The sequence below is a fragment of the Adiantum capillus-veneris genome, chromosome 11 (genome assembly GCF_014529385.1).
Source record: "Adiantum capillus-veneris isolate H3 chromosome 11, ASM1452938v2, whole genome shotgun sequence".
NCBI lineage: Eukaryota > Viridiplantae > Streptophyta > Polypodiopsida > Polypodiales > Pteridaceae > Adiantum > Adiantum capillus-veneris.
In genome coordinates, this window is record NC_140941.1 from 55,781,697 (window position 1) to 55,805,971 (window position 24,275).

Consider the following 24,275-nt stretch of genomic DNA (forward strand, 5'->3'; position numbering starts at 1 on the left):
TTTTATTTATTTTTTTCATTGGGAGGAGGGCCACGAGGGGGGGGGGGGGATTCCTTAGTTTTTTTCAGATGTATACTGAATTTTGTGCCCAAGTTTATGTCCGCATTTGGACGCTTCTTGTATGGGAGGATTTCCAAAAAATGCCATAAGTTTCGGCGCCCAACATAATTTTTTTTGTCAGAAAATGGACGTTGGTGGCTAAGCAAGGCCATCTTTCTTCATGTGAAAACTTTGGAGCAGGGATGCCTGGTCTTGGGAGGGATGTATGTATGATGTCTGGCATGCAAGAATACCATTTTGTATTCCATCAAGGTGGGACCAATGCCATGGAAAAGGAGGGATGCCTTTGACTTTTGGCACGATCTTTGGCACTTTCCAACCTAGCGCATAGGATCACTTGACTCCAATAGAGAGTCAGAATGATAACAAAGGGGGAAGAACATCAAGTTTGACACTGGCCTCGAGACAAGAAGAAAACATTAGCTTTTATCTAGCAATTTGATACCGCTTCCACAAGGGGCAACTTCATCAAAGCCACCACAATCAAATAAGTATCAAGCTTTCTCAAAGGAAATGTTTTACACTTGTGGTCAACTTCATTGCTTCATTGAAGACTTGGGTGGGTACCAAACAACCGTTTGCTTCCCTATAGTTGACACCACCATAATTATCTTGATATCTCAATTGCATGAAACCATTACAGTTAAAAAAAAATGATACCCTTCAGTTTTACAACCAAAACTTTTAGGCCGCTTTTCTTCCAATGGCTTCTTACTGATGAGCAGTCAACCTCAATGAGTAGATGGATGTTGGGGGTTGCCTCTTGACTTGAATAGGCATTGCCTAGAGCGAAAAGCTTTTACCATGATGGCCCAAGCACAGGATGGATATCCCTTTTTGCTCACAGGGGAGTTGATATTCAAGGATGAAGATTAACATGACAAGTCCAAGCACAAAAACCAAAAGTAAGTGAAGCTTGAGAAGAACAAAGCAGCAAGGGAGGAAGGCATGAGAAGAACAAAGTAGCCAGGAGAGGAAGACTAAGAAAGCAAAGACAAAGAAAGAACTTGTGTCTGGTCTTTTCGGGATGCAGCAGGACAACGAGTCTATAGAGCTCTACCAAGCATGGGGCAAAGTGAGGGACGAAACTCAGCCGTCGCAGGAAAAGGAGATTTCCCACCCACAGAGGTCTCGTGATGCTCGAGGGAAAGCCCATGTGATTGAGCAACCAGCAACGTCCATTGATCCCAATAAATTTTCTTTGCCTGGATAGGAACCGTTTTTGAATGATCAAGGGAGTAATCAACAGGCTATGCATCAGATCCTTCCGTTGCCTACTTCATATCCTGGTTATTTTGGAGGTGGTTTAATGTTTCAAGCTATGGTTGGACCTGCCACAGGTTATATGGCAGGGAATGTGTTTGGGACAATGTAACCAAGCATGGTTAACCCTATGTATGGGAACATGGGTGTCCAACCAGGTTTCCACGGTGCCCATGGTCAATTTCAAATGCCTAGAACACAATTTGGTATGGCTGATTTTTCGCAGCCATATGCCCAAAATGCAGATATGATAGGTAAAATAGGTGATGCGAGTGATGGAATGGACATTCCTGAAGCACCACTTTTACAGGCACCTGATTATGACAATTTGAGTCAGCCTAAGGATTACAAAGAAGGTGGGCAGGGAGTGAACTTTGAAACTTTAGGAGGAACTGAGGATCAATTGAAGGCTTTGACCTTCATACAGCAGTTTGATGCAGCTTATGTTGGAGGCAACTTCACAGAGTCTTCGAAGATACACAAGGCTGCCAATTTCTTGAAAGGGAATGCGCTTCAATGATGGACCCCATTGTTGAATCAGGGTCAAGCCCCTACAACGTGGGTCCAATTCAAACAGCTTTTTGCACCTGCATGGCTTGCAAACACTTTTGAAGTGGATGTGATGACAGAATGGCATAAGTTGAATCTTAAAAACTGTGCAAATCTTGAAGAGTACAATAAACAGTCGTGGCCCATATTGTTGCAAGTAACCTCCTATAGGTTTGTGCCATTGTCTATACAAATTGAGAAGTACTGTTGTGGATTGCCCAAGAAAATTAGAGACTATTGCACAAAGACTACTGTCATGAATATGGAGCAGTTGATTGAGAATGCGAGAGTGGCCATCAATCTATCAAAAAGAGATTCCGATGGATTTAATAGCAACAAGAGAGGGTCCGATGGCAAACAGTTTTCAGCCAAAGGTAATGTTGCAGCAAAGTCTTCTGTGCCTCCTACAAAGAAACCCTCCACTGATGAAGTTGACACGTCCAAGAAGCAGTCTAAACCTTCTTTCGGGCGAGGACAAGGACAAAGAAGGCAATTTTCTAGCAAATCTTTTGAAGAAAGGAAAGCTCTACGAGAGGCCAAGAAATTCTTCATTTATGCAGAGAAGGGACATTTTGCGAATGCATGCCCACAAAAGAAGTCACAGAATAAGGATGACAAGTCAGAGCATAAAGGAAAGAAGCCAAAGCCGAGTGCAGGACTTGTCCCAAATTTGGTTGGTGACCAGCCAAACATAGATGCCGCGGAATTGTGCAGAGCTGGGGGCAAAGTTAGAGACCAGATAGTATTGGTTTTTCTTTGATCCAAGAGCCCGTGCAAATTTCATATCACCAAAATTGGCATCAAAGTTGGGCATTCGTGCAGAGGAGATGGGTATGACAGGTGAAGCAAGTTTGCCATGCCCAGGTCATTCGGAGCCTGTTAATCCCATTTTGGGGAAAATTTGTTTGCATATTCAGAATTATGTGGATGCAGAAGAATTTCATATTATGCCACTTGAGGGTTGTGATGTGTTATTGGGTGTTAAAGGTTACATGCTATATTGTATACTTACAACAAAAAGATTACCCTTGTACATAGAGGAATGACTCATGTCCTTGAAGTAAAGCTCAAAGGCGAGTCTGTTCCAGTTGTTTCTGCTTTTGCTATTTCATCTGTAATAAAGAATCATCTTTCTGCATACTTGATCTTTGCAAAAGAAGTACCTGAAGTTATATCTAATTTGTCTACCTTAGGTAAAGATAGGTCAACTTTTATGAGTGGCTTCAATGATTGTTTTTCGAACTCTTTGCCCGCCAAGTTACCTCTTCCATAGATCTGGTGCCACGTTCTAGTCCACCGAACAGGCCACCGTACAAGGTTAGTGCAGCCCAGCACAAAGAGATTATGGGTCAAGTTAACGAGCTTTTAGAGAAGGGGCTGATTCAGCCCACTTCAACCCCTTTAAGTTCGCTTGTACTCCTAGTGTAGAAGAAGGATAGTTCATGGCACATGTGCATTCGCTACCGCACTTTGAATAAGAATACCATCAAGAACAGGTTCCCCATACCGAGGCTAGATGGCATCCTTGATCGGCTTGAGGGAGCGTCGGAGCGTCGTCGTTTACCAAGATAGATCTAAAGAGTAGGTACCAGCAGATATGCATTAGGCCAGAAAATGTCCATAAGACTGCGTTCAGGACAAGATTTGGTCTCTGAGTTTCTTGTCATGCCATTTGGTCTCTATGAGTTTCTTGTGAATGGGTACATTCTTTGATGACATGATTGTCTATTCAAAGTGTGAAGAGGAGCATAGGGATCACTTGACCACAGTTTTCAATGAGCTACGCAAGAACAAGCTACTCATTAATGCGAAGAAGAGTGAATAATTTTTTTCCTTGGGCACATTGTTTAAAAGAATGGGGTACGCATGGATCCGTGGAAGGAATTAAGTCATGGCTAGACTTGAAGTCTGTACATGACATCTGAAGATTTATGGGCTTGTGTTCCTATTACAAGAGGTTTATCCGAAGAGATTGCTTCTCCACTCCATGCACTACAAGGGAAAGGAGTTACTTTCAAGTGGACAGCCAAGGAAATTCTAGCCTTCAAACACTTGAAAAAAAGTTGACTTCAGATCTGGTAATCAAATTGCCTGTGGCCACAGCCTTGGTGCAATTCTACTGCAGAATGGCTGAGTAGTCGCATATGAAAGCAAAATTCTTTTGAAGACCCAAAGGAACTTGCAGGTTTATGAGAAAGAACTGTTGGCAGCAATTCACGCTCTCACTAGTTGTAAACACTGGCTGCTAGGGGCTGATTTTCAAGGTTGTATCCGTACGTATGCACGAATTCTATCCAAACAATACGGCCGTACAATACGGATCCTTACAGGGGTTTTTTTTCCCATGGGCTACACTATTTCAATCGATTAGGCCTCTTTTCGAAAAATGCCTTGCTGCAGCTGAGAGAAACTCGTTTTAACAGAGATACATGTACTGTGCAGTGTGTGCTCCTCTCTTGCAGGTGCCAGCTTTGAGTGCAGTGTGCGGTTGTACTACTTACTACTTATGAGAGTCACTTACTACTTATTAGAGTTAGGACTTTAGACTTCGGTCTTGGATTATCATGTTTCATTATGTATTTATTTTGATGCTCTTAGTTTTATGTGACCATGACAGCAGACATTTGACACTATTTGGTTGTAGACATAGGTTAGCTAAGCTCAGCTTTGTGTTTTCATTGTTCGATTAGAGTCGTGGACTCTAGTTTTTGGCATTTTTAATCGTCTATTGTTGATTTGCTAGTCTTTATTTGAAATCTTGGTGAATGAATATATAAATGTGTAACAGACTTGGACACTCCAAGTCAAGAATCTACCACAATAGCACCAAATAACCACTTCAAAACAGTTCACAGTTCACAATTTATTCGACACTGGCCCGGCGGAGTTCTGTGCCTAGAGATATTGGCCCCAAAGACTGGCGCCCCTTTCGGTATTTCTTTTTGTATTAATATGAGTTCAAAGTACAAGAGTGCGGGCAGGCGCTCACACTCAGACTCTGCGTCCAGATGCTCTGAGTTGTGAGAGATTTGCTCACATATTTAAAGTTACAAGGGATGCCAAGAGCAGAGCCCAAAAGCTGAAAATCAAAAGCCTAAAAGCTTTCTGCTTTTTTTTTTTACAATTTCTCTCTCTTTCTCTCTTGAGAGGACAGTAAAAGCAAAACAAAAGAGCTCTCTCTGGTCAACTTGCGTGGCTAAAAGCAAGTCCAAAACAGACCCAAAAACAACCCACGCAAAAGCGAAAGCAATGCCAAAAATCTGCCCAGCTTTCCGTGAATCGCGCTGGTGTCCGTACAGCAGGCCACGTGTCAGCCCGCCACATCAAAGCAAATAAGGGTTAGGGTTAGGGTTTCAACAAAATTAGGGTTTTCTATTTTTTAGGGTTAGGGTTTCAGCAGAGCGGGCAGCCATGTCATCACTTTGTGACATACCCCCCTCTTGAAAGCATTGTAATCGCCCTCGATTATGCCTGCAAAACAGACTAGGAGTTACAGACATGCTTCAGACTTTGTGGCCATTGGCCAAGTTTGCGGTGACACCTCCAGATACAGCAGGATGTATACACATTGTGGTTTACTTCTTTGCCGATACGCAGTGCTTGCCATGCTATGTACACATTCATGAGGACTCTTGGACAGAGAAGATTGCTTTACGTACTGCTCGCTCTGGCACTCGTTGCAGTCACGCCTATCTAGAGGACGCTTGGATGCGGATTACTCCCCATCCAAGCCGGCCTCGAAGATAGCCCATTTAGCTGCTGCGGCAGCATCTGTTCTCTCTTGCTCCCCATGAGGATCGTCTCACGGAATGTGCAGGGACTTGATGGGCCCGAGTTTCAACGTCAGCGGGGCCGACTGCGTCAGGAGCTTTAGTGTTGCCTTGTGGGAGGAGAGATTGATGTCCTTATGCTACAGGAGCACCATCTGTGTGAGAGCCGCATTAGACGTTGTGGTCAGCTCTTGCGTGGACGTTATGATACTGTTTGGTCAGCTGCTTTTGGACCTGGAGGCATCCAGGGTGGGGTATGTATGACTATTGCGGATTCTTTGCAGCAGGCCATTGTGGACAGAGGGATTATTGTGCCAATTAGGGCTCAGTGGATCACTATGCAGGTTCAGGGTTGCCTTGTGGGCTTCCTGAACATCTATGCGTCCGATGTGGCGAGTGCACGAGCAGAGTTTTGGTCACAGATAGTTGAGTCTCTACCACAGGCAGAACACTGATGCATAGGGGGGGACTTCAACATGTTGGAGGACCCTTCTGACAGGATTGGTGGTAGCAATGCTACTGTGCATGGAGTTGAGCTGGCAGCTTGGGAGAGGTTTTGTATGACTGTGGGTCTCGGATGCGTGGCAGCACTCTAATTTTGTGAGGCCCCTAGACAGCCTAGCCTTCTCTCGTTTGGACCGCAGAGTGGGAGGAGTGAATCTATCGCGGATAGATCGCTTCTACACTTGTGACCATTTTAGTGACTTGGGTGGGACAGTTAGCATTCTGGCAGGGACTTCCTTCTCGGACCATGCACCAGTGATCCTCACAGTGGCAGACAGGCAGAGGAGGGGGAGCACAATGCTTCGCATCCCAGAGAGGGTCTTGCTAGACTTTGCACTCAGAGAGAGTTGAGGCTCTCTGGAAAGAGAGCTTGGACATGTAGGATTCTCCTGCTGACAGAGTGGCCTCAAGACTAGCTCAGATTAGTCGTTTCTTTCTCCAGGAATCTTTGGCTCGCCTGGCTGCAGCGAGAGAGGAGGAGCAGCGTCTCAGAGGGGGCATTGCTTCGTTGCAGAGGATGCAGGAGCAGCATCCAGACAGTCCTTGGTTGGAGGAGCGGCTACAATAGGCTCTCCAGGAGCTTGTTAGTAGAGAGGAGCGGCGACATGAGTTTGCCTTCCATCGATAGGCATCTCAGTGGACACAGGTGGGCCACAGAGTGACTGGTGCTTTCCTCAAGGCAGTGGGACCTCGGCATTCGCATGCCAAGGTCAGTCAGTTGAGGAGGCCCGACGGGTCAGTTGCTTTTGAGCCAGAGGACATGCGTGCAGTTGCTACTGACTTTTACCATGAGTTACTGTTTGCAGAGCCTCAGTCAGAGCGTCAAGATACATGCAGGGAGCAGGTGTGGGCACAGATGCCTTGCCTTGTGACTGAGGAGATGCATCAGAGGCTTGAGCTGCCACTTCAGCTTGAGGAGCTGCACACGGCTCTTAGTGCCGTCCCCCGTGGTAGCTGTCTAGGTCAGGATGGATTGACTCCCAGTTTTTTCTTGGAGTACTCGGACTTGCTTGGCCCAGGATCTCTGTAGTGCTTTTCAGTACATCTTGCACATAGGAGTGATGCCTGACAGCATGAGTGAGGGTCTGATTTACCTCGTTCCCAAGGAGGGTGTCTCCTTGGATGAGATTCAATAGTGGGGCCCCATCACCATCCTCAACTCAGCCTACAAAATTCTTGCCAAGGCTCTGAGTTTGAGGATCCAGCCACTTCTAGAGAGCATTATACATGGGAGTCAGACAGGTTTTGTCAAGGAGCGCAGTATCCTTGACAACATCTTTACTTTTTGGGAGGCTTCTGTCCTAGCGCGGCTCTGTGGTGAGGACCTGGTGATTCTTCTTCTCGATTTTGAGAAGGCATACGACAAAGTTGACTGGGACTTTCTAGAGGGCACTCTACGCAGGATGGGCTTCTCAGATGCTTGGATCAGAGGGCTCTCAGCTTTGTACAGACAGGCACACAGTCATGTCCTTTCGGCAGGAGGTAGAGGTGATCGGTTCATGCTCACACGTGCGGTCAGACAAGGCTGTCCTCTTGCCCCCTTCCTCTTTCTGTTCTATGCTAAGGCGGTGAGCAAGTGTTTGGTGTCGCAGCAGGTTGGTCTATGGAGCTTAGTACTCCCTATTCGGGGAGATGAGCTACTGAACGCTGAGTTTGTTGACGACTCAGCCTTGTACTTAGATGGCCAGGAAGCCAACCTTCACAGGTGTGAGCAGGCTCTTGCGACCTTTTGTTGTGCATCTGGCGCATTGATCAACTGGAGAAAGACTGTGGCTTTCTCGGTTGGTAGTGCTCTTGTGCCCGACTGGACGCCAAGTGAGGGTTTCAGGTGGATTCCCCCAGGGACTGCAGTTCGGTACTTGGGCTGTCAGGTTGGTTTGGACTTGTCTCAGGAGCAGCAGATTTCTCCCCTCCTCCTGTCCATCGGGAGGAAGTTGTTACATTGGAGCTCCGCGCAACTCTCTTTGGCTGGCAGAGTTGTAGTGGCCAACCAGGTGCTGTTGGCTACTATGTGGTGCATCACTTCTTGCTGGATCTTTTCGAGTTCTTGTATCAGCCAGGTAGAGCGGCTGATCAGGAATTTCCTTTGGTCAGGGCGAGACACTTTGACTGCCCGAGCCAAAGTGGCTTGGCAGATCATCACTCTTGTTCACAGGGAGGGCTTGGGATCATTCACAGCAGAGCCCTTCTTGGGAAGTTCATCGTCCGAGGTCTTCTTCCAGGCGAGGAGCTCTTGTTACAGCGGTTTCGTGCTAGGGTGCCTCAGGCAAGAGGCCCTTGGCAACCTTCAACCATATGGATCTTCACAGACGTGCATAGAGTTGGTTTGAGCAGGAGGCTGGAGCATCGATTTGCTGGGGGGTTGCTTCGATCTTGGGAGCACTTGCGGCGAGGCCTGGAGCAGCGCCAGCCTACTTGCACGGAGGAGCGCCTGCGATAGCCACTTGTTTGGAACCCCATGGTTAGCACTCAGAGAGGGCACTTGGTTGGTAGTCGGCCTCATGTTTCCTGGGGTTCCATGGCAGCGGAGTTCAGCACGCTCTTTAGGTCACTGCTTACAGTTTTCATGCTTGTCAGAGGAGCTACAGGGCTTTCAGCTACAGAGCATGAGAGGGGTGCAGAGCATGTGTCAGGACATTTCAAAGGCAGTACCAGCTAAGTGGCTCACGCCTCTCGAGTCAACAGCAGCGCCCAGATGGATGGGAGCCTTCAGGAGACTGGAGGTTCTCATCTCTGTTCGGGCTTGCTCGGAGACTGTTCCCTCCCTGTTCTTCGAGCTACAGGGAGAGGGACGCTTACAGCGAGTTGCAGTAGAGGCCCCGCAGGTGGCAAAGTGCTGCTTTCAAAGGATCCGAGTGGTGGGCATCTGTGGGAGGACTTGTGTCATGGATCCTAACCCAGCAGCTCTTGAGACTGGACATTGGAGGCCCACACATTGGAGGCTGTGGGCCTGGGAGTGTTGTCCACTGGCACGAGTACAGTGGGACCCTGGTGAGTGGCTCTGGAGGGACCCTTTATCTTCTGCAGACCACCCACGTGTCCCCTTCTTTCAGTACACTGTTTGACTGGGACGTCACATACTGGCAGCACAGAGAGGCTCGCCCCGCTACAGCACCTCAAAGGAAGGAGGAGGGTCTCACAACTGAGTTTTTGGCAGCTTTTTGGGAGAGGTTGTGGGACTCGAGACAGCCGAGACGAGTCACTTTGTTTCAGTGGCTGGTCGCATACAGAGCTACAGCAGTTGGGAGTTGGCTGGTGCATAGTGGTCTCTCGGCCGCATGTACAGCTGGTGGCCACCTTGTAGAGAGTCGGCGTCAGTCTTTGGGACTGCCCTTTGGCACAACACGTGTGGCTTCGTGTTCTTCGGCTGATGCCTGCTCTTTCCACGGCTCGGAAGTACACTTGGGGGGCAGCGGCTTGGTCCACTCTCACGGACCCGGCACTTCAGTTTGAGCTATCTTCCACCAGCAGGATGATAGTGATGCAGGGGGGGCGGCCTACACTCCAGCCTACCACAGAGCTTACTCCACAGGAGTGGCGCAGTGAGAGAGAGGAGTGATGGGAGCTCATCAGTGGCCTGACACTACGGTTCCTTTGGCGGGCCCGCTGTTTCCGCATCTGTGAGGCTCGCCCTGTACTACCAACAGAGACTGTTCGCGATCTTTGGCTAGAGCTGATCCACACTCTTAGAGGACAGCTAGAGAGACTCCAGGGCAGCTCCGACCGCATGCGGGAGCGTAGAGAGGCCTTCCTTCGACTCTGGCGTCCTGGGCCTTTTTCCACTATGGTCCAGGGTGTACTCAGATGGCACTACCGTCCAACTGTGTGGCTTTTCCCTCCTCCCATTTCTTGATTTAGGCCCATTGTACATATGCTGTTTTTTCATTGGGAGAGTCTCCCCTTCATGGTTGTTGTAGCCCTCTCTCGAAGGGGCGGTTGTAGCCCTATGGGCAGTTTCATTAACTAATAGAAGGATCTTTTTCTCGGAAAAAAAAAATATTGTCAGCTCTCAGTATCCCTGAAGCTCAAAGAGACATCAGTGACTCTAGTATTTAAAAGTCGAGGCATCTATTGACAAAGGAGCAGAGTAACTTCCCTCTTGTGCAAACCCACTGCACCAGATCTCCGGCCAAGCTGAATTTTGGGTTCCATTTGGAATAGACTATGCTAAACCAAAAGCTTCAAGGTAAAGATTCACATTCCGAGGAATATCTGCTAGGTCTTCCTCCTCCATTCGCTTCGCATCCAATGCGGAGTAGGTCTTGAATTTAACCAAGAACCGTGAGTTCGCTTTACCTTCTTACTTTTTTTCTGTGCCAATGTCTGTTCTGGAACGAGTATCTGCTCGTTTTCATATTTCTCGTTGTTCATCATCAGGCACATCGCCTTCAAAAGGCTTCAAGAGACTCACATGAAAAACATTGTGAATCCTCCAAGTATTCTAGTAGCTTCAGTCCAAAGGAGATATAATTCATCTTTTCGGAAAACCTGGAAAGGTTCACACTATGTCATGCTAAGCTTACAAAGAAGCCGCTCCTTTCCCCTTTGTTTTCTTTCTCGGTCGTGCCTTCCCATAATGTAAGAGCACCCAATCCTTCTCCTTCAATTTCAAATCGCGACAATGGCGATCTGCTACCTTTTGCTGTCTTTCCTGAAATTTCTGCAAACCCTTCCGGACCAAGTCCCTCGTGAACTGGTCGGCTTCAAAAGAACATTCTTATCTTGCGCGGTAAGGAAGGGTAGAACCTTCATAGCAAATTCAAAAAATCTCAAATGGCATCTTCCCCATCAAAGAGTCAAACGAGTTTCTGTAGGCATATTCCACCAAAGGTAAAAATCTTTCCCAAGTAGTCTTTTGATCCAACCAAGAAGACTTCAACAAAGCCAGTACCACTGAATTAGCAATCTCTGATTGCCCGTCAGTCTGCGGGTGGAACGAGAACTGCAACCGCGTGCCTATGTTCTCCCAAATAGTCGTCCAGAACAAACTCGTGAACCTGGGGTCCTGTCAGAGACAATCATCTCAGGCATGCCATGTAATATGAAGACCTGAGAAATAAACAATCGTCTGTGTTCTTGGGAGATGAAATCCATTGCAATACTTTCCCAGGGCTGGTGGGTATGGGTAAAAGGCGGTAACAATCCCTGTGCTTTATGCCTGTCAAACTTGACCTTCGGGCATATCAAGCAACTGCGCACAAACTTGTCCACATCCTTCTTGAGTCTCGGCCAAAAAAAGTATCTCTCTACCTCTTTCAAGGTGGTAGCAATGCATCGGCGACCCGTAAAAGGCGGACAGTGGCATTTGGTTAGAACCTTTTCACTTCAACGGCTGTGTAACGCACAACATGGTTTTCTTCATCAAGTAGCCACCCCAAATGGAATAATCCGCTACTATCTCCCCTTTCTGTATTCAACTGTATACATCTGCAAAATCTATTTTGTGGCGTACTGACCGACCATATCCTCGAAGTTCCTATGATGTATTGCGGAAATAGCCAAAACCAACAGCTTTCGGGACAAAGTATCTGCCACCAATTTCTTATGTCCCTGCACATGGACAATCCGAAAGTAAATCGTGACAAGATGTTTGCCCACCGCATCTGCTTTTTCCGATAGCTGCTTCCATGACAGGAAGTAGCATAAACTCACATCATCTGTGAAAACCGTAAAATCGGCTCCGAGTAGGTAATGTCGCCACTGAATAAGAGCATAGATAGCCACCAAAAGCTCTTTCTTACAAATCTATGCTGTCAATTTTGGCCTTGAGAACAATCGGCTCTCCTAGGCAATGACATTGGCCTTCTTGCATTAAGACCGCATCCAGACTACGACCACAAGTATCACAATATACTACAAACGACTTCTGCAAGTCCGGCAAAGTCAAAACTAGTCCTGTAGTCAATTTCTCTTTCAAAATCTGAAAGGCAGTCACCTCTGTGGGTCCCCACGAGAAAGGGACTCCTTTCTGTGTCAAGATATGCAAAGGGGAAGCAACCTCTGCAAACTTTCGAACAAACCACCTATAGTACGAACACAATCCCAAGAAGCTTCTAACTTCATGGACATTCTTCAAATCGGGCCAATCACGGATAGTCTCTATCTTGGCTGGATCCATCTGCACTCTTGCTGCTACTGACACAATGTGTCCTAAAAAGTGTATCTCTCGTAGGAAAAATTCACTTTTCTTTGCATTAATCACTAGCTTGTGATCTCAAAATGCCTGAAAAACTTGAAGCAGATGATCTCAGTGTTCTGCCTCATCCTTGGAGAAAACAATGATATCGTCAAAGAAAGTGCCAACAAATAGCCTGTACACCCGAAAAATCCTGTCCATCATCCGGTTAAATGTTGCAAGAGCATTGGTTAAGCCAAAAGGCATCACCAAAAACTTAAATAACCCAGAAGTCATCCGAAAGGATGTCTTGTAGACGTCTTCCGGCGCGATTCGGATCTGATTATATCCACTCTTCAAATCAATCCTACTAAAACACGAGTATCCCTGTAATTGTCGAGTATATCATTGATCCTAGGAATCGAAAATCTGTTCTTGGTGGTGATTTAGTTGAGAGCTCTATAATCGATGCACATTTTCCAAGATCTGTCTTTCTTCAAAACCAACAACACTGGAGAGCAAAACGGTGAAGTACTAGGCTGGACAAGACCCTTTTCCAAGAGGTCTTTCAATTGGTTTATAATCTCTTCGTTCTGGGCTCAGCTCACACGGTAAGGTGACCGGTTCGGTGGTGTGCTTCCTGGCATCAGTATAATCCTCAGGACGAGCGGGTGGTAACTCGCCTAACAGGTCCTCTGAAAAGCAATCGGCATTAGTGTGGAGAAAATCTTGGCGTTCTTTTGTTCGGGTCCAAAACATAATCGACCTTTATCCATCGTTCAGTTCTCTCCCAAAAAAAATGAGTAAAGAAACTGCAATTCATCAAGTACAATCTCTGAGCCCTTCATTTCTCAAAGTCGCTTTCTCGGCCCGGTAGTCACCAACGGCCTTGTTGTGGTACCAAGGGATTTCGAGTAGAACGTCACAATCTTCGAAGGCAAATATGTAAAACTCCTCGTGCCCTAAACACCCCTGTCATTGCAAACAAAGTTTGCCAATGCTCGGTGTAATGGCAACATCCCGTCCGAGTGCCACTCGAACTACCTCCGCCTGTGGCCTCAGCCTATCGGGCGTAATTCCAAATCGAGCCGCCAATTCAAGAAGTTGGCCTTGGCTCCTTCAAAAGAGCTTCCTAATCTTTCACTTTGCCCCAAAAACAGCAACCTAGCGCAGAAGAAGGATGCTTCATGGTGCATGTGCATTGACTACCACGCTTTGAATTAGAATACCATCAAGAACAGGTTCCCATTACCAAGGATAGATGACATTCTTGATCAGCTTTGTTTAGCAAAATAGATTTAAAGTGTGGATACCATTAGATACGCATTAGGCCAGAAGATTTCCATAAGACTGCTTCCACAAAAACTTGGTCTTTATGAGTTTCCTGTCATGCCATTCAATCTCACAAATGCTCCTTCCACATTCAATAGAATGATGGAAAGTAGACCACGTAGAAACTTTGTGGGCGCATTCTTTGATGACATGATTGTCTTTTCAAAGTCTGAAGAGGAGCATAGGGATCATTTACCCGCTCTTTTCAATGAGCTATGCGGGAACATGCTACTCATTAGTGCGAAGAAGAGTGCATTGTTTCTAGAAGACATTCACTTCCTTGGGCACATCGTTTCAAAGAATGGGGTACGTATGGATCCTGCTAAATGGAAGCAATCAAGTCATGGCTAGATTTGAAGTCCGTACATGACATACGAAGCTTTCTAGGATTGTGTTCCTATTACTAGAGGTTTATCCGAAACTTTGCTAAGATTGCTTCTTTCCCACTCCATGCACTACAAGGGAAGGGAGTTACTTTCAAGTGGAACCCAAAGAAATTGTAGCTTTTCAACACTTAGAAAGAAAAGTTAACTTCAGATCTGGTAATCATTTTGCCAAATCTTTCGAAACCTATTCAACGTGATGTATGTGGGCACAGTCTTGGTGCAGTTCTAATGCAAAATGGTCGAATGGTGGCATATGAGAGCCGAATTCTCTTGAAGGCCGAAAAGAACTTAAGTTTATGAGAAAGAATTGTTGGCAGTAATTCACGCTCTCATGAGTTAGAAACACTATCTACTGGGGGCTGTCCAAACAGATCATCAAACCTTGTGATACTTTCTCACACAAACGAAGTTGTCAAAGAAACATATGCGATGAGCAAACATCTTATCGGTGTTCCATTTTCAAATTGTGCATGTGGAAGGGAAAAAGAACGTGGTGGCCAAGCCCCATATTTTAGTAGTGTCAATTCCGTACCACTGTGAACTAGACGAAATTAAGACACAATATGCTAAAGATTCAGATTTTGCAAGAATCTATGATCAACTTGTTGATGGACAACATCATGAACGCTATACACGTAAGAGTGACTTTCTCATGATGCATGGAAAGTTATGCGTTACTAAACAATTGCGACCAAAGGTTTTGATGGAAAGTCATGCTCCACCATATGCTGGGTATTGTGGACAGATATGTTGAGGCATTCTTTTAGTGGTTAGTTTTAAGCCAAGATGTTGATATATTTGTAAGACCATGCCTAGTATGCTAGAAAATCAAATTTGACAATGACAAGCAAAAGCAACCAAGATCGTTGCAACCATTGCTGATTCCTGATAGGCGATGGGAAACTAAAAGAATGGACTTTATCTTTGATCTTCCAAGAACGCAATTAAGTAAGGATGGGCTATCTTTGCAAGTTCAGTAAGCAGGCTCATTTCATTCTTGTCAGGAAAAAGATAAAGCCAAAACATATGATTAAGATATTTATGAGCAATATCTTAAGTATCATGGGATGCCTCAGTCAATTGGCAGTGACAAGGATCCACGTATGACGAGTGTTTTTTGGAAAGCATTGTTTGAGGACATGGGCACAATGCTAAAGTCCTCATCTTCGTTTTATCCGGACAGTCAGAAGAGGCAAATTCTACCATCCTAGATCTGCTCAAATGCTATGTGTTATAGCACAAGGCAACTTGAGAACACCATCTACCATTGGTTGAATATGCTTACAATAACATTGTGCATACGTCAACAGGCAAGGCGCCATTTGAGATAGTAGGAGGAAAGAAAGCCCCACCATTTTGCAAACTACGGACAAGATATTGAGGCAAACAAGTATGTGCAAGATATAGATGAAACATACACGAAGATAAAGATAGCCCTTGAGAAGACTTAGGCTAAGCAAAAGCAAGTTTTTGATTGTCACCGTCGTGATCTTGTATTTTCACTTGAGGATTGGGTACTTTTGCGCTTAGAAAAGGCCAGGTTAAGAAAAAGGAAAGGCAAGGAACGCTTGTTTCCAAAGCTCACTATGCTATATTATGGTCCTTTTAAGATTTTGCATAAGATTAGTGATGTAGCTTACAGGTTAAAGCTACCAAAAGGCTGGAAAATACATAATGCTTTTCATGTCAGCCTTCTAAGGCACTTTATTCGTGATGTGCCAGAGAATATGCTTAGAAACAGGCTGAAGTGGAAGAATTGGATGAGATTCTTGTTCCTGAATGGATATTGCGACATAAGGAAAGAAAGGTGAGGAAAGGTTGCAAGATGCTACTCGGTGAAGTTCAAGAACTATCCATCATTGGATATCAAATGGATGGAGAATCTGAACTGGTTGATTCACCTCAATTATTGCGACTATATCTTGATCCTTTCAAATGGAACCCACGGTACCTTGATGTAGCTCTATGAAGCAATGTGAGAGCATGGTTCATGATGTAACAAACTGCTGACGTGTCAAAGCCCTGAAGAAGGGAGCCAACTTGCAAATGTCGTCCGAGGGGCCTAAACCCTAAGAAGAACAAGTAACAGAAGACGTGTCACAAAGTGAAGACGTGCTTGCCCGATAGCAGAAACCCTAACCCTAATTTCTGCCAAAAAAACTAACTGCTGAAACCCTAATTCTCGAAAACCTAACCCTAAAACTTGCAAACCCTAATTCTGGAAAGCCTAACCCTAAAACTACAAAAACCCTAACCCTAACCCTAAGGGCAGCAGGGAGATTTCCGAAAATTCCGTTGGCTGATGACGTGGCAGGCTGTACGGATTTCCGTGATTTGGCAGCTTTTTGGCTTTGCTTTTGGACCAGATGCTTTTAAGTTTGAAGGCTTTTCACTATAATTGCTTTTTAGGCCAAGAGCCTTTAAATATGAGGTTAGGACTCATTCTCTGGCATGCTTCCTGAAGAAGGTGCAGAGTCTGGAGTACCGGCTTGTACTGTGTTGATGCAATATAAAGAAATACCAAAAGGGGCGCCAAGGTTTGGGACCAATACTCTCTGGGGTGGAATTCCGTCACTCCGTGTCGCGTGTCTTCTCTCTCTTTCAGTTGTTATTGAAGTGCTAAAAGTTTGTTTCAGTCTGTTCTTTTCTATTGGCACGTGGTGCCCGCCTTGTGACAGTGGTATCAGAGCATCAGGCGTGTGCTTTTCTGAAAGCATACCGGTCCTACAAAAGAGCAGACAGAGCTATTGGAATTTTATTTGAGGTATCTTTGCAGTGCAACCCGGACGAATTTGCCACTCCCACCCTTACTTCATCGCGCATCGGGCACGCTCCCGTCTTCACCGGTCTTACAGGGCATAAGCCAATTAAGATCACTTGCAAGAGAAGGATCCAGATTTGTTTCAAGTCACTGTTTTTCTCAGAAGCAGTGCCATGCAGATGTTGATGTCTACAGCTACCAAGCCGCACACTCCAAGTACTTGGCAAACTTTCAAGAAAAAAAGTTGTCCGAAGTTATATGGTTTCTGACATCTTCCTTCAGAGTGCAACTTCTGGCAGAGTGGGATATCCTGAAATGCTTGCCATGGAAACCCTAGCAGATTATAGCTTGAAATTTCTCGACATCTCTCAGTAGATGTCTCTTCACGAGCAAATGACCTTGGAGGTTTAGTGCGATTGCTATCTTGGGACTACCATCGCCGCCGAAGCAACATTGTTTGTCCAAGAGCTGATGGACCATGCTGTGCTCGGCTACGACCTCATGGAAGCAACCTAATCCTAATTTTTGGTGTAGGTTTCAAGATGGAAAGTCAGTCGACTTTTTGAGCTCGACTGATGTCGAGATTGCTTTTTAAGTTTGACTTCTGTTTGATCTTGTTTGATGATCCTCTTTGGAATTTGAACCTATTTTGGTGCCGATTTGAATTGTTTGACTCTGGTTTGATACTGGTTTCAATGATTGGTGATTTTACTCCCGGGTGGAGAAGTGAGAAATACTGTTTTGGTATTGTTTGAACCTCGGACCGACGCAAGCCGATGCCTGGGGAGCGTTCCGTTGTATGTTTGAAAACCTCGGAACGACGCAGGCTGATGCCTGGGGAGCGTTTGATTGTATGCTTGTAAAATAATTGTCGTTGTGACTCCCGGCCCGGAAAATTCCCCTAACTGATTCTCCTAGAAAATTCCCCTAACTGATTCTAATGAATTCTGATGGGAATTCTGATGATCATGTTGTGTGCAACCAGAGGATATGCATCTATGCTAAGTGATTGGGCATGCACGGTCTACGAATAGACTCACAAAAGTGCCAGATCACCTCTAATCTAGACTGACTGGACTGACTGAACCCTGATCGTGATGTAGCTTGTCCACGGACACATAGGGTTGGATGTGTCACGTGACATCCCCTCCTTTTCAAAGTGAAATACTGGTACCGAACTTTATGGCGTCGAGGGAGATCGCCAATAGCATCCGGAATCCTGGAAGGGACTCATCGCCGGCCCACTCTGATGTGTGGGTCATGCGGTACTTGAACTTCATAAAGGTTTGCAACGCTTGCTTCTTTGGGCCGCGCCGAAAGTGACACAAAGTCTTCTGTGGCTCCTTCAATGCTTCAACTTCGTCTAGATTCATGCTTCTTTCTTCTTCAAGAATCTCCATGGCTGAAAATTCATGAAACCATTTCCAAACACAAAACCATGAACATACCCATTCCATGTAAAGTGAAGGGAAAAAATCTTGTCTTCGCTAAAGACTGTGTATGCAATGTAGATGAACTTAGAGACGGAGTGACAATCCGTTCATCAAACACATGCAAACAATGAGATCGAATCTTTCTCTTTTGATCTAGAGCAAGCAACTGTGGCAATTCACAACGGAAATGCCCATGCTTGGTGCTCATACTATCATGTGCTCATCCTACAACTATGTCATGCCAAGGAAGGGACATGAAATGTGACTTCCTTGAATGCATACTTTTCAGCTTTTCATGAAAATTCCGCATACATTCGTGCTCATCCATGAGTGAAACGTGTTCAACATACAATATGTCATGCCTAGGAAAAGGGATGACATAAAGACGCTGACTAAAATACAGGAAACGATCACGAATGAAACACTCGAACAATGCGTGCGTATCAATCATGCGAACACATAATACTTCTTGTGAGGGTTCATTGGACCGAGGCTCAAGAGCCAAGATCGGTTCTTCCTAAATGATCGAATCGTTCTGTGGAGGTTCTTTGGACCTCGACCCGAAAGCCAAGATCGGTTCTTCGTGATTGATCGAATCTACAATGAGGTTAGCTTCGCTAGAAAAAGCATCCACTAACACATCATCCTTCTTGTGAACAATCACATCATCTTTATGCAAATCATCATGCTTGTGAGAAATCACATCTTGATCATGCAAATCATCATGCTCGTGAGAAATCACATCTTGATCATGCAAATCATCATGCTTGTCATTGTCATCCAAATCATTGGCATCCAAATCATCATGCTTATCATTGTCATTCAAATCATCATGCAAGTCATTGTCAATCAAATCATCATGATTCACACAATCATGCAAATCCTGTGTGTCATGCTTTCGAGAAGAAGAGACTGAGAGAGTCTCCTTTTCCCGAATCTCTTGCATCTGTGCCTGAGCTTGAGAAAAGAGTCACAAGAACTCTTCCCTCCTTGCTTTGATCTCGCGATGAAATTTTGCTTGTCTTGCTTTGTTCTCTGCTTGTCTTTCTGCTTCATCTTCTGCATGTCTGCTAACATTTCTGCTTTTCTTTCTTTGAATTCACGATCCAATTTGGCTTGTCATTCTTTGGCTTCCAAGCGTGCTTGCTCGCTCTCACGCGCTATGGCCGCCATTCTTTCTTGGTATTTGCGCTCTATGGCTGCTATTCTTGCGGCATTTCTTGCTTCGCGTTGTAAATTCTGTTCCATAAACAACAGCTCCAACTCCTCCAGTGGAGTTAGCGCAATCGGTGTCATAGATGGACAAGGGTCGGAAAAACCTCCTGGTGGGGAAAATTCTTCTTCGCCTCTCTCATGCCCATCACCTCCAAGCGAAGTATCCATTCCGCTTCGAGTGATGACCATTCTGAAGTCGTGGATTCTTGTGGGTTCTTGTGGTTTTGGGTTCTTAAGTTTACGAGGAACTTGGGTTCTTGGGGATCTTGAGGTCTTAAGTTCACGAGGAACTTGGGTTCTTGCGGGTCTTGGTTCTTGAGGTTCTTGAGGATTTCTTTCGCTTGCAAATCACGTTTGAGAAGGATCTTCTCTTCACCCGAGTTCTACTCTTTTCCGCGGGCGCACCCCTTGGCGGCCTTGCGCTCACACCAAGGTTGCTTTTTCCCACCTCACGTCGATTGGCCGGCCACTAAGTGCACGGTCCGCTCTCAATGAGTGAAAAGAGACACAAGGGGAGGCTGGACAAGCCCTTCTTTCTTGGGTTTCCTGTCACTCTTCAACAAAACACGATTAGGAATCGACACGCCCAAGCGAACTTGGGTTCGTGCGACCTCAACAAGCAAAAAAAAAAAATATTGTGATTCTTGTGGTTCTTTCCTTGAGTGATACAGAACACTGCCAAAGCTATGATACCAATGTTAGGTGCAGCGGAATGATTGTTTGCACTTTGCTCAAGATAAGTGCTCCGAACTGTGCTCAAGGTTCCTTTTAGCTCTTATGGAAGGGAGAGCCTTCCATTCTTAATGGAAAGTGGTATGATCACGAACAAAGTGAATGGACAATGTGCGTGCAAGTGTATGAGACTGAGAGATAGAGAGAGAAGAGAGATACGACACCAGAGACGTTGTAAAACCCTCCTCCGAAGGCCCCACTCTCGTCGACGAGAGTGGTCTACTTATGATTGCACAGTGGTACAATGACGATGCAATAGACTGATGCAATCTGGGACTATGCCGATGACGACGACGGTGATGACGACGACGACTTTAGGGCTGAAATCTGTGGTCTTCTAACTGCTGAATTTCGGGACTGTTTCGGTGGCTGAAAATGACTGTTTTGGCTGCGTTTTTATGGCTGGAAATGGAGGCAACCAACTAGGGCTGAATCTGTTGCTATTGTGGAATGCTGAAAATGCTGAACATCTGCTGCGGTAAGGGCTGAAAACCAAAAACGCTGATGGCTGTGGTAGCGTTAGTAAAACGCTGAGGTCTTGCCCTGCAGATTGGGCTGAAAGTAGAAAACGCTAGGTCTCTTCTGTAGCGTTAGTAAAACGCTAGGGCTGTTCTGTATTTGCTGTGATCCGATAATGCTGAAAACGCCAAGCAATGGTGGGGGCTGGCGATGGCAAACTGAAAACGCTAGGGTATCTGTGGCGAGGATGGAGACCAAAAATGCCAAGGATGCTGATGGGGGTTCCTGCTGAGAAGGTGCCTGTTGAGCGGGAAGCTCCTGCTGCCTCTTCTGCCATTGAGTGCTAACTTAGGTTTGCTTATATATTAACTTACCCAATTCGGCCTACCTACTTTTGTTGGGAAGTCACTTAAATTAATAAGTGAAAATACCAAAAATAGGGAAAATAGGCCAAATTCATCGGAAAATTCCCCTAACTGATTCTAATGGATTCTGATGGGAATTCTGATGATCATGCTGTGTGCAACCAGAGGATATGCATCTATGCTAAGTGACTGGGCATGCACGGTCTACGAATAGACTCACAAAAGTGCCAGATAACCTCTAATCTAGACTGACTGGACTGACTGAACCCTGATCATGCTGTAGCTTGTCCATGGACACATAGGGTTGGATGTGTCACGTGACAGTAACAAACTGCTGACCTTTCAAAGCCCTGAAGAAGGAGCCAACTTGCAAATGTCGGCCGAGGGGCCTAAACCCTAAGAAGAACAAGTAACAGAAGAAGTGTCACAAAGTGATAACGTAGTTGTCCGAGAGCAGAAACCCTAACCCTAACTTCTGCCAGAAATCCTAACTTATGAAACCCTAACCCTAAAACCTGTAAACCCTAATTTTGGAAACCCTAACCCTACAACTGTAGAAACCCTAACCCTAACCCTAAGGGCAGCAGGGAGATTTCCGAAAATTGTGCTGGCTGATGACGTGGTAGGCTGTACAGATTCCATGATTTACACTGGCAGCTTTTTGGCTTTGCTTTTGGACCAGATGCTTTTAAGTTTGAAGGCTTTTCACTGTAATTGCTTTTTAGGCCAAGGGCCTTTAAATATGAGGTTAGGGCTCATTCTCTGGCATGCTTCCTGGAGAAGGTGCAGAGTCTGGAGTACCGGCTTGTACTATGTTGATGCAATATAAAGAAATACCGAAAGGGGCGCAAAGGTTTGGGGCCAATCCTCTCTTGGGTGGAATTCCGCCACTCCGTGTTGCGTGTCTTCTCTCTCTTTCAGTTGTTATTGAAGTGCTAAAAGTCTGTTTCAGTATGTTCTTTTCTATTGGCACGTGGTGCCCGCCTTGTGACACATGATGCTCAAAGGAGTAGTTAAGCAATTGTTATCTACTCTTTCCATACAAAATTTGAGTGTAGAAGTTTGTACTTGAGAGCACACCAAAAGACTTGTATGTTTGATATATGTGTGGTAGCCAGGTTGGAGGAATTGTTTAATTGTCCAACGCTACATTTCGGAAAGCATGTATATCTTTGATTCCCATCATAGAGTATATGTGATATCAGGAGATATCAGCATGTATTATTGGCATGCAAGCGAGATCACATGCAGTATTTCAAGGGTGGGGTATGTCACTAGGAGGTGTATTTTTCCTGTTGCCTTCTGTACATATGTATTATACAGTTTTAATTATTTTATTTTTGCTTGTTTTCACCGGAACCCTTGGAAAGGTGCAAGTGAACATTGCATGGCCAATGTGAAATGGATGCAACCAAACAGGTTGTGTGCGCTTAAATAGAATTTGGGCCACTCAGCAAGTCACTGACAACTTTGTAAGTTGGGAGGGGTTAGGAAATTGAACCATAAGAGGCATAGTGGACACATGGTTGAAGGAGAGTCACCTGCAAGCCAACTCACACTCTAGGGAGCTGAGGGCCACTTTTGGGGCATTGAGAATCTAGGTCGGTCGGTCAGAGACTGGTCGGCCCAGTTAGCACTAAATTTTGATGAGTATGGTAGGATATGTGCCCTTAAATTGAATTTGGGCCACTCGGCAAGTCACTGACAACTTTATAAGTTGGGAGGGGTTAGGAAACTGAACCATAAGAGGCATAGTGGACACATGGTTGAAGGAGAGTCACCTGCCAGCCAACTCACACTCTAGGAAGCTGAGGGCTAGCTTGTGGGCACTTAAAAGAGAGAGAAGGCTGATTTTGCTCATTTGTGAGTGGATTTTCACGCTCACAGATTTAATGGAAAGCTTGTCTTTTCCCTCGTCTTATGTTGCGCAATGATTCTGCTCTCGTGCATCTCTCTCCTCCTTACACATATAGTAATGCCCCACTAGTTGGGCTCCCCAGATGACTGTGTACAATTAGTGGATTTTATGCGTGTTTGCCGAGGCAAGAGCCTTTTGAATAGGAGCCAGTTTAGCTAATTACTAATCCCCCCAGGTACACATAGTTCCATCGCTACAGATTGCAAAACAGGAGAGTTTTCTCGAGTGAAAACTCGTCCAAATCCAAGGGGAAGTACCCATTGCGTGCGGGAGCTCCTGAGACACTCATAGACGTATTTGCTCCGCGATAACAAAGGGTAGCCTTCAGCAGTTTGGGCACCAGTCAGTGACCAAAACAGAAAATTACAGCATGCTGAAATTCACCTACAGCTCACCGGAAAGCTTCTAAAATGCAAGGGGATCCGTCATAGACTTGTACTTTTGACCTGTAGCGGTTTTGGCGCCGTTATGCGGCAAAAATTGGGTCAAAAACCTGCAATTCCAGCCCTTGACAGATTTGGACAGCTTGGTGGGCGTGTGGTCTAAGTGTTCGGATCATATGTTTTCAATTGAATAAAGAAACACCGAAAGGGGTGCCAGTCTTTGGGGCCCACAAAGTGTCCGTCTTTGCGTCCGTAGTGACATTCTAGTTGTTGGACGCATCTGTGTTCTCTCTTCTTCTCAATCCTCTCTGTGAAAATTAACAGGTAATTAAATTAGTGCCGCCTCTACTGTGTACACGCCGGTTATAAGGACCTACTCTCTCCTGCCTCTGCTAGCTGTTTGCATGCCTCAAAAGCGCTCTGCAATTTTATCCTGAGGTAGCTCTCTCATCCGCTGGATAAAGCATTCTGTCTAGAAAAGGGCCTCTACTAGCATGGGCAGTGTAGCCATCTCTAACTTGACGATCATGCAAGACTGAGGATTGTTGCGGCTGGCATATGACAACATCATTATATGCGGTCTCTCGGTCTGTGCCCACCAAGAGGCCATGAGTCCTAAATGCCTGCTACATACATCAGAGCACGAGTGACTAAGGTGTCGAATAGCCACCCCCGGCTCTAGCATCACCAATGTTGCATATCCTCTAGTAAATCTGTCTCTGACTCCACTTTCCATGGAGAAGTGGCCTAGGGTGGCTGTGAAAGTGTTCCCTATGTACACAAAGTAGTCTACTACCTAGGGTTGACATGGTGTGTACTGTAAATGTTGTTCAAGGATTAACCAGATGCCTAAAGTATAAGCCAAACCATGAAAACAAAACCATAAACTTGCAAAGCACATACCAAACCTGTTCCATATGTCTCTGTTTTGGCATACCTCCTGGGAAAAATTTTGAAGTCCACAGCAAGGATTGTTAAACATGTAACCAACATCTGGCAATCACATCAAAAAGACAATGGTAAACAGTGA

The 24,275-nt window shown here is 45.5% G+C and overlaps 2 protein-coding genes across 8 annotated transcripts in view; one reads left to right on the forward strand and one right to left on the reverse strand.

The window, feature by feature from the left end:
* Nucleotides 1-24,275, reverse strand: part of LOC147447261 (uncharacterized protein At4g17910-like) — a 124,784-nt gene that overhangs the window by 45,187 nt on the left and 55,322 nt on the right. For 6 of the 7 annotated variants that reach the window (XR_015189606.1, XR_015189605.1, XM_086523116.1 and 3 more), the window contains one exon: nt 24,149-24,238. Coding sequence is in view for 5 of the 7 variants with exons in the window: in XM_086523116.1 (XP_086379242.1) it covers nt 24,149-24,238 (90 nt within the window). In the remaining 2 variants the exon portion in view is untranslated. The remainder of the gene's footprint in view (nt 1-24,148; nt 24,239-24,275) is intronic. The other variant, XM_086523115.1, reaches the window with a different exon arrangement.
* LOC147447262 (uncharacterized) lies at nt 1,442-1,843 on the forward strand. Its single transcript, XM_086523117.1, has one exon. It carries the CDS (start codon nt 1,442-1,444, stop codon nt 1,841-1,843), a length of 402 nt encoding a protein of 133 aa, XP_086379243.1.

Bases quoted from the DNA above. Each gene is read 5' to 3' on its own strand.
- LOC147447262 (XM_086523117.1), top strand. From the start codon at position 1,442: ATGGTTAACCCTATGTATGGGAACATGGGTGTCCAACCAGGTTTCCAC.